This window comes from Melanerpes formicivorus, unplaced genomic scaffold (genome assembly GCF_026170545.1).
Source record: "Melanerpes formicivorus ecotype bairdi unplaced genomic scaffold, bMelFor1.0.p_v2 SCAF_23, whole genome shotgun sequence".
NCBI lineage: Eukaryota > Metazoa > Chordata > Aves > Piciformes > Picidae > Melanerpes > Melanerpes formicivorus.
Window position 1 is genome coordinate 12,072,794 of NW_027142375.1, and position 18,162 is coordinate 12,090,955.

An 18,162-nucleotide genomic window follows, 5' to 3' on the forward strand; every position below is an offset into this window, starting at 1 on the left:
AACAAGAAGGGGGTTGGAACTAGATGATCCTTGTGGTCCCTTCCAACCCTGAATGAAACTATGAAACTATGAATGCCAACGTTCTGAGACCAGCAATAGCTGCTTCTGCAGAATTGTGATGGAAGATCCTACCCTTGATGGCTGTAGCAAAGGAGTATGCACCAAACTGGCAGGATGCACACCACTCATTCAGCCTTATGCAATAATCTCTGTGACAGGACCAGAGACTGCAGGAACCTGTCTAGCTCCTTCAGAGCTTGCACTGTCAAAGATCCTTATGCTAGTCATAAGTCACAGCAAGCCATATTTTTTTTCCCCAGCTACTTCACTGTGCTTTATGCTGCCCTTGGAAATTAGCTTTGTTCTGCAAATAATTTTTAGGGGCTTGAATTCAACCAGGAGGGAGGAGGCGGTTCTGCTCATCTGTTCATATGCACAGGCACCTACCCAGCTAATTTAAGAGTTACTGGAGCTTGATGTTGTGGTCAGGTTTGCACTGCTTGGGTCTCTAGAGAAGCAAACTCTGTAAGTTGGGATGGGATCTTCTTTTCTATGCTCTTCAGATTTTATCCCCATGATCAAGTCAGCACTGTTCAGTGCTATCAGTCCCTCTCTAGAAAGAGGGGGCTGGCTGTAATATGATCAAACCATTCCCATAACTCTGCACATAATATTTATTCACACCATCAGCAAAAACTGAACACAGTGGCATTCAGGAGTTCTCAGGATTAAGCACTGCTTAGGAGCTTTAAAGAAAAAGGAGGGAGGAGAAAGGCTGTGTTATCAGAAAGGAGGAAGAGGTTCCCTCTGTTGCTCAATGTGTAAGCTAGGTGAATATTTACACAAATATTTTATGAGAGGTGAGTTTGCACTCACCTGTTGTAAGGCCACTAGAACTCAAATAAAACCAGGCGCACGACGACTGCAAATGCTGAGCAAACAGATGCCGTGGCATTTTTTTGTTTCAAGGCAGAAGAGCCATTTCAAAGATGTATGCTAACATTTTGTTATGGTTTTAAACCTCAGCAGTCACATCTCTCAGGTTTCATTATTTCATCCATGAACATCAAAAAACTTTACAGAAGTGAAACAAAAGCCAAAAGCCTCAGCAGTAAAAACTGCAGCAATCGCATGCTACCTCGAGCTGCAGTTTCAGGGGAATGATAAATCAGTTCTAAGAATCAGACAGTTTGGACTGCAGGGAAAAAGCAGAACCATCATGAGAAGTGTTTATCTGAACACTTCATGATTAGGTAGGACAGATGTAGGCTTAATACTTTAGTTAAAACTCAGCCTACTTTTTCATTGGCTTTTATATCCTGCAGACAGTCACAGCTGCCCAAGATACTTAAAATGTAGGTAAGTCCATGTAGTCATGACAGTTCAGTCTTTTAGGGAGTAGGGATAAGATTACTATGGGCTCTTTAGGTTGCCACTCATGTGGGTTTGTCAGCCTATGCCTGGTGAACACATTTTTAGCAGCACTGCACAAGCACATTCAGCAACTGAAACGGAGCAGATTTCCAGCTCGCAGCAGAGGGAATCATTCCTAACATTTATCAGAGGAGATAGTTTTTGGAAGTCTCATTCTGATTTCAGTGGCCTACTGGATGACAAAACTAATATTTAAAGTACACAATTCTTTTCCCCTGAAAGAAATCCACCTTTCTGTCTGAAAGGGGAGATGGCAAAAATCTGTCCTTCCTGATATGCAGAGAAGAAATGAACACAAGTTTCAGAGCAGTCAGCATATGCAAATGCTGCAGAAAGTTAAGAGACAGCTTAGTGGAAGTAAGGAGAAATCAAAAAGAGCACCAGGAACTGAATAAAATTTGAGTAGGAATATGGAGTAATAGTTTGTGAGATTGACTACCCTCCTGGCTTATTAGAAGCACATTTTAGAGCTTGGACTGGGCCACAGCTGAGCTGCAAACCCTGTTGTGTGAGCAGCACTTCCAAAAGCAATGCCATCTAGCATGATGAAGGCTAGAAGGTAAATCCTGGCTGCTGACAAACTCACTCAAATCAGGCTCATTACAGCAATGATGATAAAAGCCATGAACCTACTTGCATCAAACCACCCATATTTCTCCTCCCTCATATTCACAATCTAAAAAGAAATGCAGAAACTCCTCAACACTGCTCAACAAGTGACAAAAAGATTTATTCCCTGATACAGTAACAGTACACTACAGAATCAAAATGCAACCTTGGCATTCTTCCTGCTCTTCCTGCCAAGGTTGCTACAAAACAACAGTTGCACGCAGCTGAAAAAATCCGGCCAGCAGCAACAGGAGCAAGGCCAGCACATCCCTGCCACTCACAACCTGGCAGGGGCATATGTCCTTGCTGCAGTGGCACAGAAGTCCAATATTGCGTCTGCGTCTGGACCTTAGTGAGATAAGAGGTGCAAAGTGCAGCTGTTCTGATCAGTACTCACAGCTCACGTGGGAGTTATCACAAACCACATGCAGCACCTCGAGAAGTGATACCAGGATGGGTTTGGCAGTAGGAGGCTGCTGCCAGGGAACCATGCCAGGAGGTTCCCTTGGTGCTACCCAGCCACGGCCTGCAGCGGGCTGCAACCCAACACCGTGATTGAAATAAGGAGCAGGAGGTTGGTCTCTAATTGTCAATTTGTGATCTTTCCATAAAAGTTAAGTGTGAAACACATTCCATGCCAGAGCTGGTGTGCAAAGTCTGTGCAAGGAACTAAAAAGCCAGACAGAGGGCTGAGTTTTTTTTCCCCCTTCAAAACTCTTGGGTGCACTGGGTGCCACTTGACCTACTTATAAGCACAGCCTCATCAATGCTCACACTCACAGACAAAAAGGTTTTGCAAGCAGATAGGCAGATCATCCCAAGGTGTTACCACAGCTAGCATGGCCAAGGGCTGATGGCTCAGCAGCTGGCACGTTTTGCTGCTTAGGCAATAATTAGCTACACTCCATGCGACAAATCCAAACGTAAGCACTGTGAAAAATAGTGGCATACCTTCATGCACCATTAGCATTACTTCCTGAAGTTAACCTGAAGTACAAATCAGTATTGGAGTTGCACTTTTCCAGTTTTATTGAAGCACTGCTTTATAACCCTGCTTCTCTCTTCCCTCTTTTAGGAGGTGACTGGAAAATGCTTTATTTAGCAAACATGCCACAGGACAACATTAGTAGATATTCTCCAACGACTCAGTGCTCAGTATTTTCTTCAAGACCTGGAAACTCCATACATTGGAAATATTTCTTTCTTTGCAGCTCAGTTCTGAAAACTGAATTCTGTTTTTGAATAAATTGTTAAACTTTCTAAACATGAGGAAGGGTCTTCAACTAGAGTCGTAGTGGAAGTGGCGATGCACGAGCAGTATGCTCAGCCCCATGCATCTCCATGAACTTTGCTACTTTTGTTGACATCCTAGACATGATAATTACATGTTTGTTCCACCTTGACGCTGCTCCTTCCCCATACAGAGCAGGAGATAGACAGCTCTGTTGTTAATTCAGTCACCCTACAGATAATTAAAAAACCCCAAGCATTTACTTATTGAAAAAAATATTCTCAGATGATTAACTCAGCCTCTACTGCCCACTAAATTTAACACTGCTTGGATAAGTGCAAGTGTGAGGTCCTATGCTTGGGTTGTGGCAATCCCAAGCACAAACATGGGCTGGGCAAGGAGAGGCTGGAGAGCACTCCTGAGGAAAGGGACTTGGGGGTGTTAGTTGATGAAAACCTCAACATGAGCCAGCAATGCTTGAAGCCCAGAAGGCAACCATGTCCTGGGCCGTATCAGAAGTGTGACCAGCAAAACAACAGAGGTGATTCTGCCCCTCTACTCTGCTCTCATGAAACCCCATCTGGAGCACTGTGTCCAGTTCTGGTGCACCTAGCATAAGAGGGACATGGAGCTGCTGCCACAGGTCCAGAGGAGGGTCAGGCTACAACAGTTGGGGCTGATCAGCATGCAGAAAAGGCGACTATGGGGAGACCTTAGAGCAGCCTTCCAGTACCTGCAGGAAAACTACAAAAAAGCCAGGAAGGGACTTTTTACAAGGGTTTGTAGTGATAGGATGAGAGGGAATGGATTGAAACTTGAGGAGGTCAAATTTAGACTGGAAGAAATTCTGTGCAGTGAGAGTGGTGAGGCTGGAGCAGGTTGCCCAGGGAGGTTGTGGATGTCCCCTCCCTGAAGGTGTTCAAGGCCAGGTTGGATGAGGCCTTGAGCAACCTGGTCTAGTGGAAAGTGTCCCTGCCCATGGCAAGAGGGCTGGAACTAGATGATCTTTAAGGTCCCCTCCAACCTAAACCACTCCATGAATCTATGGATAAAGAGGGAAAAGAAGTACAAACTGGCCTACCCATAACCTAAATCTGACTTCCTGGAATCCCTGGAGAAGATAAGGTTCGAGCCCAATTCTGTTTAGTTCCTGAAATGTAAAAACACTTTATTCACAGCTATGTCTGTAACTGGTGCACATTTACAGTACCTCTATGAGCTGGTCTGGTTCACTCCCTTCTTCCACAGTAATTAATTTAGACCTTCCATTCCGCTCGTTGTCCCGAATGCCAATGGCAACCTGAGTAGCCTTCAGCCGCTCGTATTTGTTGCATGATGAGCCACACCACTGATAGATCTCCTAAAATGATTCAGAGCACACAGACACACACACACATTAGCAACATGATACAACACTGAGCAAAATTCTGAAATGAATGCTTTATTAATACAATTATCTTGCTGGATCTAAGCCATCAGAATATCAGTGAAATGACATCTTTCAGAAATACTTTCCAGAAGACATTTACTAAGTCACTTCAGATATTTGTAATATGCAAGATATTTCAGAATGGTTAGTTTTGATTTGTCTGAGTTTTATCCCACATACAGAGATATCTTCAGCTATGTAAAGAACCTGAAGTTCCTAAATGCATTTCTGCACATTATTTTTATTTTATATCTGGCAGTTCCTCTTCTGTGCTGCTTCAGCAGTGCTGGGGCTCATCTGTAGCATGAAACAAAGTAATATCAAAACCTCAAGGGAAATCTTGATTGCATGTGGTACTCAAAAGTAAAGTTAGATAATAGAATCACAGAATGCATTGGGTTGGAAAAGACCTTTAAAGGTCACCTAATCCAATCCCCTCTGTAGTAAACAGGGATATCCCCAACTACACTAGATTGCTCAGAGCCCCATCAAGCCTGACCTTGAATGTATCCATGGGGCCTCCATCACTTCCCTGGGCAACCCATACTAGTGCTCCACTGCCCTCATAGATCTTCCAATCCAGTTTTTATTTTGGTGACTATTTTTTCTGTAGAATATTTATCACACTCTGCTGCATCAAACCACAAACAGAGGACATGTTTTCAACAGAAAGTCTCCCTCACTGGAAGGTTCTTCAGCAGATCTATTGGTCATAAAATTTTATTACCCTCAGATTAATGCAGGCCCTCCCAAATGGTGCTATCACAAACATCTTTATACATTATTTCCAAAGATTCACAGATCACAAATACAGGTTTTGCGTTTGGTTAAATCACCAAGTTCCTCTCCAGCAGAAAACTGACATATAACTGGTCCCCTTCCTTCCTCAGCAAATAAAGACAGCCAACACATCTGTAAAAAGTACTTGTATTCAGGAAAAGAATCAGCTAGGAGTACACTGCTGTCACAGGGGCAATCCACCCTGTCATGATTGCCACCTTTACAAGAAGCTCTTCAGACACTGAAGCAGCAGGGCTTCCTCTCATCTGGCTGTATAGGTAGTGAATGGCTGTGCCCTGCACATGACAGGGAAAGCACAACTCAACCAAAACGGAGCACGTTCCCAAGGCACCGCTCAGGAGGGAGCACCACCAGAATCATCTTAAGACAGGTAACCTAATCCAGTCACATCACAGGCCAAGGACCTCCACTTCTGGCAAGTCCCATTATTCCCCCCAAATGCAACACATTTCAGAATAGAGATTTTAGATTTCAGTCTTGATGGAAATAGCCAAGAGGAGGCACAACATAAGCTGCAGAGTGCTAGAGGCTGAGTGGGAAGGAGCTAGTCAAAAGAAATTAATTAGCTTGGCTGAGTGCTTTCTTTCCCCCCTCCTTTCTGGAAGAAAGAAGTGTGATTATTCTTCACAATTCTACCAAATAGCCCAAATGGTACAGCAATAAGGATACACAGTCATTTTTAACTTTAAAAAATGCTGAACTGGTTTGTGTTCATCTACAATGCAAATAATAAGGATTTAATCAGCTCTCACTGAGCGGTTTTAGCTTTATGACATGCATACAGATGTATAAACCAAGATTTTGGATGAAAACCTGCTTCATTAAAAAAAAACAAAACAAAAAAACAAAACCACAAACTAACTAACAAACAAACAAACACACAAAAAAAAACACAACCCAACAAAAACTGTATGCTATTTCTGGTGGCCACTATCTTTATTTACTAGTACTTGAAATGGTGGCTTGAGACATGCGAGAGAATCGTAGGATCATTTTTGGCTTGAAAAGACCTTCAAGATCATCAAGTCCAACCACCAATCCACCACCACCACACCCACTGTGCATGTCCTGACGTGCCATGTCTATATATCTTTTACACATGCAGTACAGCTTCTCAGCACTAGCAAATGCACACTTTTAGAAGACAGCTAACACTGATGCATGCAAACACGGGTAGTGACTTCTGATATTTACTTTTCATCTGCTTCAATACACACACAAAACCCCCACCCAAAACCAGATCCAGTGATCACACAGCTAAGTTCCCTTCCCTTTGGAAGCATCCTTCAAAGCAAAGTTTTAATTTTATATCAGGATCACACAGATTCCCAGAACTGGAATGAAAGCTGTGAGGTTTTCAGCTTGCCTTTACCAGCTTGACTGGAGGCTTCAGACATGGTGGGTGGGAAGTCTGCTGTTCTGGTTTAAATACTGTTGGCTTACCAAGCATCCAGAATCTGGACACATACTTGGCTTCAGGTCTGAAGCTTATCTTAGATGTGACTTTTGATATTTCCTCAGGAAAACACCCATGCATACTAGAGGAAACAGAAATGGCTAAAGAATTAAAGAAAGACTGCCTTGAGTGTGCATAAAGTCAAAAGCTTAAATCTGAGTGGATTTTCTAAGAAATATAGTTATTGTAGGAATGCACTGCTTCAGCCATCTTCTCCCAAAGTTTGGGAGACTACTTCAAATCACAGACCACTTTAGTTTCTGAGAATCTCAGCATTTGAAATTACTCATTCTCTTGGCCTGCCTCCTAATAATTGACCTTACTTAAAATTTTGGGAGAAAGCAGAAGTCACTAGAGATATAGCAGCAATAGGAATTCTTTATTTCCCATAGCCTGTAGAAGCAATAAGGAAGAGGAAGAAGATAAATACAGAGAATTAGTTGAAGGGGTTAGGCAGCTATTGCCTTATCTCACCATGTATGATGTAATTCATGGAGACTACTTGTCTGGAACGGTTAAAAGTTCAGTGCCAGCTCTATGTGTTAGCCTTCTCTGGGTCTTTTGGTAGCTGGCCATGGAACCTCAAACAACTATTCTCATCTACAAAATGAATAGTATTTACTGTACTGACCACAAAGAATACTGTGAGACTTAAAATGACACTGCAATTTACAAAGACCTTTACGTCTCAGACAATAAATTCACACTCTCTTTTCTTAGCATCTCCCAAAGGTCCCACTGAGCAGTGTACCCTGGCTATCCCACATTCTCAGTGACTAAACTGAGCTCTCCTTCAATCCACCAGCTCTAGGCTTCCAAGCAGCCTGAAGAACAAGAAACCCAGTAATGGATTTCAGAATTTGCTTGTTTTGGTTTGGTTTTAATTTGCAGACTTCATTATTTTCTTTATGGAGCCCACATTCTTCAGCTACAGAAATAGTCACGCAAAATAACGCGGCCTAAATATCTTTGTCCTTTGAAGTAAATAAATATGAAATGCTGTCAGCTGTAACCTTGAAAGATCTTGTGTGGTAAGGTTTGCTCCTGCCATGTTAAAAAAAAACAAAACCAAACCTTGAATCAACAATCAGTGCCTGAAAACATCTTTGATCTGGAGTTCACATGGATGAGCCATACTATTCCTATAAGCTCCAGCTTCCATACATATTAAAAAGGAAGAACTGATTTTTAAAAGCTGCAGTGTGCCCAGGTGGCCAGGTGGGCCAATGGCATCCTGGCCTGCATCAAGAACAGTGTGGCCAGCAGGAGCAGGGAGGTCATTCTGCCCCTGTACACTGCACTGGTTAGGCCACACCTCGAGTACTGTGTCCAGTTCTGGGCCCCTCAGTTTAGGAAGGATGTTGACTTGCTGGAACAAGTCCAGAGAAGGGCAACAAAGTTGGTGAGGGGCTTGGAACACAAGCCCTGTGAGGAGAGGCTGAGGGCGCTGGGGCTGCTTAGCCTGGAGGAGACTCAGGGGTGACCTTATTGCTGTCTACAACTACCTGAAGGGGGGTTGTAGACAGGCAGAGGTTGGTCTCTTCTCCCAGGAAGCCAGCACCAGAACAAGAGGACACAGTCTCAGGCTGCACCAGGGGAGGTTCAGGATGGAGGTCAGGAGGAAGTTTTACACAGAGAGAGTGATTGCCCATTGGAATGAGCTGCCCGGGGAGGTGGTGGAGTCACCATCACTGGAGGTGTTCAGGAGGAGACTTGACAGGGTGCTTGGTTGCATGGTTTAGTTGATTAGGTGGTGTTGGGTGATAGGTTGGACACAATGATCTTGAAGGTCTCTTCCAACCTGGTCTATTCTATTCTATTCTAATGTTCTCTTCTGAAGTAAAAACCTCTTCTCTGTTTGTTGTCTGATTTTGAGGCCTCATGGTAGAAGTTCAGCTAGACATCTACAAGTTCACCTTCCTGATACAACTTACCCATCTCACTCTTTAGGTAGATTGGGAGTCTTTTAACAATTTAAAGCAAGAAAAGAGATTTTTAAAAATGAAAGCCTCTTCTTGACAAAGCTAACATTTAAAACTGCATTTACCTGACATAGTCAGCTAGTTATCTAACCACATCCAGCAGACCACTGAGCTTTTGGCATGTACCTTGTTATTAATGTGTTTATTTTTAGACATAGATATATATAGTGCTCAACCAGGGCCATAATATGGTTTTTAGCTTTAGCTCACTCAGGGCTTTCACAATTTCTTAGCTGTGCTACACCTTCACTATTTTTAGGCTTGTTTTGCTAGCTTCATTTTGAATTGGCAGGCTGACATTTTTTTTTCCCCATTAAATAGAAAACAGACTTCAAGTGTTCACTCCTCTCAGAAAAAAAACAACACACCACCAAAGAAAACCAAACCAAAAAACTCCATTCATTAGTAATTCCTATGCCAAACCCAGTTTATTTTCAGAAGTTTGTACTGATATTATTTATGTAGGGGGTTAGATTTTTTGGCTGTTGGTTTGGGGTTTTTTGTTTGCTTGGTTGTTCTTTTTTAAAAATCTTTTTAACAGAGTGTGAGAGAGATGCTATGGGAGAGAGCCATTCTGCTACCTGATTTTAATAGCTGTTGATGTCAGTATACCTGTTGGAATACAGTGGGACAATTAACCTTTTCTCATGGGTTGGAACTAGATGATCCTTGTGGTCCCTTCCAATCCTGAATGATACTATGATACTATGCTCAGCTGCTGTCAAAAATAATCACAATGAGCACCCCCAAACTCCTGAGGGATCAGGAAGGCAAAACAGGTCTGTTCTATGTGCTCTATGATCACAGCAAGGTCTCCCCTCATCTGCACGTTCTGGGACACAGCCTAGTCTCCTAGTTATAGCATAGCAGGTTCCACTGCTTTTATGCTTGATGGCTTCTGGCCTGACGAGTGACCTCGGGTAAGTCACATGAGATGACTACAGCACATGAAAAATGACCCAACATTTAGCTTGTGTACAGAAGTGTGTGCAGGATGATTATGCATGGCTTTTGTAACTCTGAGTAAGAGCATCTTGGCACTTTTCCCTGTATGGAGGGAGATTGTGAAAGTACATGTAGAGCAAGAGAAGGAAAAGCAAACAAAACCCCCTGTTTATTTCAGAAGTGACATAAAACCAACTTTTCCTCTCTTACTCATAGCCACCTCTGTGTTCAACTGGCAGCCTGCTCAGTTCAGAGACAAATAAAAACACATTCTGCATCCTGGTGTCTTTTCTGTGACTCTTAGCCAGGACAATGAAAGCAAAAGCCAAGTTTAAATCTGAAGAACCCACAGTTTTGTCCTAGTTTCAAACATGTCCAGAACATACAAGTGTTTTAAATCCATCTCTTTGCTGCAATACCTGGTAATTTCCAGGCACATGCTGTAATTGCTGATTTGCACTGGATAAACATTTAAAAGGTTTCCAGACTCCTCTTATTTGAAGCATATTTGTTGTGAAACTTCACTGTTATTTTCTAATAAAACTGAAATGTTTAAGAGATTAAAATCTCACTCATCTTAAAATATTAAAATGAAAATTTAAGCTTTCACTAATGAAAGACTTTAAGCCAAATACCACAAGCTGGTGTACCTCTGTTCTGTGATGGCAGGCCCTGAGGCACCCTAAACCTGTCCACCTTTGCCCACATCTACATCAGAACATGCTCCTAGAATGTAATTGCACCTCAATTAAAAAAAATTAAATAGTTACCACTCTTAATTGAGAATCAGCTAAATCTATAATGTGGATCCTGTCAGGTCAACATGATGTAACTAATGTATGTCAGTCAGGATCTGTCTTCCATTCCTCTAAACCACAACACTGGGTAGAGAGGCATGGTTATGAAGCAGAGGGGTTTAGCACATTAAAAAACACCCCCAAACTAAAACACACACAACACCAAAACCCCTTCACATTAATCTGCTCACTCATGTGAAACACTATTGTGTTCTCCTTAACCCCCCAACTCATACAGAAGGGCTAAAAAGCAAGGGAAGGCTTGTAAAGTTATTACCTCCGTATTTACTGTTTTAGGTTTAGCTGCTACCTGGTTATTACCCAGAAGCAGATCACAGCCTGGGCAAACAACCACATCACAGACAGCCAATGAGTGGCCTTTCAGTGGGTAGGTAGAAGAAAGGCTCATGAGGTCAGTGCAGAAAGGTGGGTCAGGAGGAGAGGAGGTGTGCTTCAGGAGTGCCTAAAGAAGCCTGCATTCTAAATGCTCACATGAGCAACCTAAGGATACCACTTCTTGGTAACTTGGTATCTTTTGTACTTGGGAAGTTGGGGGGGGGGGGGGGCGGAAATAGCAAAGCTAGGGGCAGATTGAACAGGCATGAATACTGACAAAGCTTTTATACATAGCTTATCAGGCTGCTATCAAAATAATTGGCATGCACTCAGCTGAGACTCCTTTCTCTTCATGACCTTTAATAAAGAGCTGTTCTGATAAGGCAGAAGTTCATTTTTGCCTAAAACTGTTCCTTGTTGAAGTCCAGCCTCTTAAAATAAAGAAAAAATACCAATACAAAATACAAACAGATGTGGAAAAAAGAGGTTTTATACTAACTGCAAACAAGAGAAAAGCTTCCATGGCTTCAGTTCTCCACAACAGTATTTGTAAAACAAAAAGGCATTAGGTTGGTGTTTGGTAATTGAAGCATCAAGTTTTGGGACATAAAACAATAAGCCCTAAAGCAAGAGTGTGGAGTCTTTGGGTTTTGGTAAGTTTGAGGGTGGGGTGGGGTGTTTGTTTTTAAAAAGAGTGCTAAAGCAAGAAAAAAAGTTCAGAAGGTGGGAATGGTAACTCAGCAATGAAACTGAAAAGTGATTAGACTACAGCACATTTTGTCACTTCACTGATATTCAGAGGGGTTTTTTTTTAGGAACTGACATATATGTCAAGAACAACATTTGGATGGAACCATGGCTTCTGGAAATATTTTTCTGCTTAAATTATTCAGTGTTTTTTCCTGTCTTGACTGTTGAATTTTTCATAGAGGCAGGGAAGATAAAAAATAAGTAATTTCATATATTCATCAAATCTGCCTTTTACACTTGTTGAAACTGCAATACAGTGAACCATTGAAAGCTGTGGAGTTTTGATAATCCAAAACAAACTCTGAGTTCCTTCAGCCAGAATGCTGCTGAGCCTGGTCCTGGTGTCATTACAATGGTGTCTTTGTAACCAGTCTTGATGTCTTCCACTTGATTCAAGTGGAACAAAAATAAGTCAGATGTACCACAGTCACACGCTTACTGCATTCATTTTCCCCTCTCACTCCTGTTTTGCTGGTGTATTTTAGGAATAGCTATTGCTATACCAGAGTGTATTAAAGGTTGAGTACCAGGAGGATATTCATTCTAAACAGCAGCAGCTGAAGCAGCAAAACATCTGGATTTCCTACACCATGAAGGAAAACTAACTGAATCCTTGTGCATACATCTATGTCCTATCCACCTGAAGCTTTCACAATGGTCTCTATTTCAGCCACTGAGAGGGAATTAAAACAGACCTACCCCCAAACAATAAAAATACCAACACAAGCAAACAAAAGACAATAACACCCCCCCCCAAACAACAACAACAAAACAAACAACACTGCACACACACAAAGAAAAAAACCCAACACAACAAAAAACAAACTTAGCTTCCTCCCTCCCCCCCTGCAAGCTGATGACTCCAGAATGCCAGAGTTTGCAGTTCTGCAGCTGTAAAAATAGTTGGTTTATAGACTTATAGGAAACTGAGATGATGGCTTACTAAGATACACTGTACATACATATACCCACGGTTTGAAGCTATTAAGTAAGTCCATTAAGTTAATAAAGAACAAAAGCAGCTCAGTTCTTCAAGCTCTACTACTTGTTTAGCAACTTCCTGCTACAGCATGAGTGATAATTTAATTCTCAGCTGGGGGAAACTGGAAGAGCTTAGCTATAGGAGAAACATGTGAATGAAGAGCATGGAAAAAGGACAACACTAGTCAGTTTTTAGTGCCAGGGATAGCAGCTAGAAAGAGAAGCTTAGAGTGATGAACAATATGCAATTAGCTGCTCTTCCAGTGCTGTTTATACCCAAACAGTGACTTTAACAAAGTGATTAATATGCTGCTTGTGAACTGGTTTCTCAGAAGGAAAGCCACCTAGACAAGATAGTGCAGGCAAGAAAGCAGGGAGATTACAGAAGTGAGAAAAACTACCGTGGTGCCTAGGGCTGCAGTGTGATGCTGAATCATACCCCACAGTCATAAAGCAAGTATCTCTTGGTCTTTTACAAAAAGAAAATTAACTTCTGCTTTTTAACAGTAAACATAATTTAATTTACAGCAAATTAACAGTTTATATGAAAGGCAGCTGTCATAAAAGACACCTGTTTTGCTTGATGTGTTATCTTCTAGTGTTTCAGTGCAAGACAGAAATCTTTTTCCTTTTGGCAAGCTAGGAGCTCAAGTAGGAGCATACTGACAGATACATGATCACAGCAGCTTTATTCATTCCCATACTTTTGAGTTCTAACATCATAATTTGCACTTGTGATTCATGGAGCCCTTGAGAAGCACAGACATTGCTGAATGGCACAAGAAATTGTATTTAAGCGCACAGCAGGCTCTTAAATGTCAAGCCACCAGCCACTTGGCTGTTTATAAATCAGTTTAGAAGCACCACTATAGGAATGGGAAGTATGGACAACTGACTGCAGTCTACCTTCAGTCTTCATTTAGCTTGAGATAGTTATCACCTCACCATCTGCATTCTTCCCTTGGGTAGAAGGGTAGAATTTCAGTAGCAGAGCTTTGATGGAAATGACAAAACTCTCAAGCCTTATTCAGGCCCAAGCTCAGAACTGTTTGGCATTTACCACACATCTCCCTCTCCCCTTATTTTAACAAGGGTCACCTAATTCCTTCCAAGCTGTGGTACACAGCCCTCTGCAGTCACTTTGCAGGTAGCACTGCTGCTGCCTCCTATGAAGAGGCAAGTCAGCCAAAGGGAATAGTGTCTTACATTTTTACAAAGCTCTATCTGAACAAATGTGTAGAGAGTATTTTTGCTGCTCACTAAGGATACAACTTTAGATGGGCTCCATACAGCATAGCTTCCCAAACTGAAATGAGCAGCTTACAATAAAACCAGCTGACCACTTCATGTTCTTTTATTGCATTGCCACTCCCCATTACTTCTGCTCCATGTTTTGATAACAAATTATGAGCAAATCACAACATTCACATTCTGTATCTCACCACTGTACACCAGTGTACATAGGTTGAGCTTCACAACACTGGTAAGTTTCCGTTCCACTTTAAGCCAACCACTCAGAAAACAGACAAGAGAGATGAAAGGCTTCAGCACATTGTCTTGGAAATACATATATACAAGCTACATATATAACCATATCCTGGGCTGCATCAAAAGAAAGGTGATTCTGCCACTCTGCTCTGCTCTCATGAGACTCCATCTGGAGCACTGCATCCAGTTCTGGTGCCCACAGCATAAGAAGGACATGGAGCTGCTAGAGTGGGTTCACAGGAGGGCCACAAAGATAGTCAGAGGGTTGAAGAACTTCCCCTGTGGGGACAGGCTAAGAGTTGGGGCTGTTCAGCCTGGAGAAAAGGCGGCTATGAAGAGACCTTCGAGCAGCATTCCAGTACCTGAAGGAAACCTACAAGTAAGCAGGTGAAGGGACTTTTTACAAGGACTTGTTGTGATACAATGAGAGGGAATGGATTGACGCTTAAGACAGGTTTAGACTGGATATTAAGAAGAAACTCTTTCCAGTGAGGGTGGTGACACACTGGAGTAGGTTGCCCAGGAAGCTTGTAGATGCAACCTCCCTGAACGTGTTCAAAAGGCCAGGCTGGATGAGGCATTAAGCAACCTAGTCTAGTGGAAAGTGTCCCTGCTCATGGCAGGAGGGCTGGACCTAGATGACCTTTGAGGTTCCTTCCAACCTAAACCACTCTATGAATCTATATTAACATATGGCTAATACTAAAATAGCCTGGAAACCAGTATGCCTGCTATTCACAGAATGCCACAATGATTAATCTTTTTCCTTCCCTTTCATGGTTATTTTCCACATCCTCTCATGCACTGTTTTGAGAATTTGTCTTGGTGATAGAGAAAGAAAGAAGGATGTGGCTTGGGGGAGATGTCTGCAGGATAGGGTGATGCATCTGTAGGTAAAGGGAACAGAACAGAAGACCACCAGACAGTTTATGGCCACCAAGAACTGCCAAACCTGTCCTCGTGCATCTTGGGTCAGACACCAGGAAGACCTCATCACCCTCCAGCCAAAACAAAAGGGTGGGAAGTGTGTGAAACCATGGCTTCCAGGAGGGCTTAAGCACAGCTATGCCAGGACAGGATGCCCCAAAGCAGCACCTTGTGAGGTAAAGCTCATTTTACTCCAGGCCTATACAAAGCACTTGTCTCACCTGCCCTGCCCCAAAGGCTCCCTGAATTCTCAGGTTCATCTTACAAGTGGCATGGAAATCCCTTGTAGAAAGTAAACAAAAATGAGGGTCTGGCACCCCAGACACCCTCCTGGATCACTCATTCCACTGGAACATCAATGTGGTGATCACAATGATTAAGTCATGGTCTTGCAGAAGAGGGAACTGAAAGGTCTCGGCTCATTAACCACGGCTAATGACTTCCCTCCTATCAAAGACACTGCTTGTTCTGCCTCCTGCAGCTATTTTCTGCTTCTGCCTGGATACTTCAAAAGAAGCAACATAAGACCTATGCAGAATATTTGAAATGTTGCAAATGTGGCTTAGTATCTAGATATAGTTACCATCAGAACCTGAAGAGCAAATACATGAAGCTAGCTGGAAATGCACACAAGAGCTTTCTACTTGAGGCATTACCACCAGGAGGGGAACCTTAGTGACCAATAATGACTTTTCTTGATCATTATTACCCCTCTTAATTTTCCTTTTTTGCTCAAACCATGGGTTTACAATACTGCAGTAGTTAAGCTTAATGGGAAAACTGAAAATATTTTTTCATTAAATCAGATAAGTGGCCTGATAAAATGTAACAGGAAATGGACTGCACAAGTGGTTTTGCAGTGCCATGGAGACCATCATTCTCATTAGTTAAGAGAGTGGGGAAAGTAAGCCTTGGAAATTCATCTTACTTGACACGCTACAATAATTTGGTATTACAAAAGCACTGACCATAAGCTCATTATTTTATTCAATTACAACCCATTATTCTCAGACAATGATTCAGAAGTGCCTTGCGATACATCCCATGACTCCAGAGCAACTTTATTTAAGGTTCATTTTATTTCAATTAAATGAAATTAATTACTTGAGCCAAATTGCCTAAATTCAATTAAGAGCTCCTGTAAAGGCTCACCTATTTACAATGGACCACTAACATAGAAAATTTCCATCTGAAATGCAGTTATTTCAGCTCGAGATAGAATTCCCATAGAACTTGCTCAAGATTTCCAGTGTGGCAGTGTATTTTCTACCACACCTATTTGTCTGTAGACGCTTACAAAATTCTTCTATTTAAGTATGTCAGACATGGCTTTTTCATCTCCTGAAAAAAGGCCTGCTTTACAGAATAATCTATGATGAAATTACTATAAATTTGAGTGCTCAGCTTGTTAATGCATTGAAGAAAACCCATCCCTCAAATACCACTGACACAGCAAGATCAAGAACTGTTCTTAGTCATGCAGTTTGACACTTCTCATAGCGTGGTGAAGAAGAGATCTCGATGTTGCTCACATCTAATCTTTCTTCCGACAAAGGCACAGGGTTGCATTGCTGCTTGACCTCTCTCCTGTCAAACAGGAAATCTGGAACCAGACTGATGTTATACTAAAAAAACAGCCTCACAATGTATGTGAGAGTGTCAGAAATCAAGGCTCTAAAGCTGTACCACATTTAAATTGCCTAATGCCAGTGTTCTCCTCTAAGGAAATCTCACAAAAGGAATGAAACCCAAGCTATACATACAACATCACTGGATACCCATAGTTGGTTTCATCACTGTCATGTCTGCAGTGTGAGCCAAGTGATTACTTTAGTTGAACTGAGTCATTGTGGCACAGTAAGTTTCAGGACAAGTCAAATTCATGGAGCACACCCAGTTCACAGTATCACAGTATAACTTAGGTTGGAAAGGACCTTGAGGATCATCAAGTCCAACCTATCAACACAGACCCCATGACTAGACCATGACACCAAGTGCCACGTCCAATCTCCTCTTGAATGCCTCCAGGGACGATGACTCAACCACCTCCCTGGGCAACCCGTTCCAATGATGAATGACTCACTCAGTGAAGAATTTCCTCCTCACCTCGAGTCTAAACCTCCCCTGGTGCAGCTTGAGACCACAGGGTAGAACCCTTCCACATGGGAGGTTAACTCCAAATCAGAAAACTGAAGCTGTGTGGCAGCTTGACTGCAAACGCAGCGTTTTCTATCAATGTTCACTTCCAACTTTCTCATCTCTCACAGGTTAACTGTGAAATGGATGACTTGAGTCTTCTATGCATCCTTAATATAAAGTGGAATTGAGACATGTTTGCATGCTGACCATTTGACTGCTTCAGCTGATTAGCCTACAGTGCCACACAAGCAATAGGATGTTAAGGAAAACACTGCTTGTCATTCTGAGGCTGCTAAGTATCATAAAACTCTAACAGACCATCACTACAGCTACTTGATACCAATGAGATTCAATTATCATGCCAGAGCATGCTTTTCAGAAGGAACAGCCACATTTTTAACATGAGTTCTGAAGAGCTCCTTTATCTATAGGTCAGAACTCTTCTCTGAAATCTTAAAGCAACTGACCACTTCCTTGTGAAGCACTATGGTTGAGACCAGCTGCAGGTGCCTTGCAGAAAAACTATTTTCTTTCACATGCTCCTAATTTTCTATGTGCCATCATGCCAGGCATAAGAATAGTTTCAAACTGGTAACTAGAATCTTGCTAGCATGATCTACATTCCAGATGCTACTTTCAGAATTCATTGTAAGACTTTTTGACACTAAGATGACAGTACTCTAAGTCACCTGAAGCAAGCAAAATTATCCTCTTACCTGTCCATGTGCTTCTGTGCCAAATCTACCTGCTTTCATCAGAAACTATGGGATTGCTTCTTAAGTAATATCTCGAAATACTCATGTAGTTTCATAACACATTGTCTAACAAGTTTATTATGATGACTTCTTTTGCAGCTG

At 42.1% G+C, this 18,162-nt stretch overlaps 1 protein-coding gene across 2 annotated transcripts in view; it reads right to left on the bottom strand.

Moving 5' to 3' along the window:
- The window catches only part of SCIN (scinderin), a 74,916-nt gene that overhangs the window by 29,353 nt on the left and 27,401 nt on the right, over nucleotides 1–18,162 (bottom strand). For both annotated transcript variants that reach the window (XM_068152518.1, XM_068152517.1), the window contains one exon: nucleotides 4,485–4,634. In XM_068152518.1, the coding sequence (XP_068008619.1) occupies nucleotides 4,485–4,634 (150 nt within the window). The remainder of the gene's footprint in view (nucleotides 1–4,484; nucleotides 4,635–18,162) is intronic.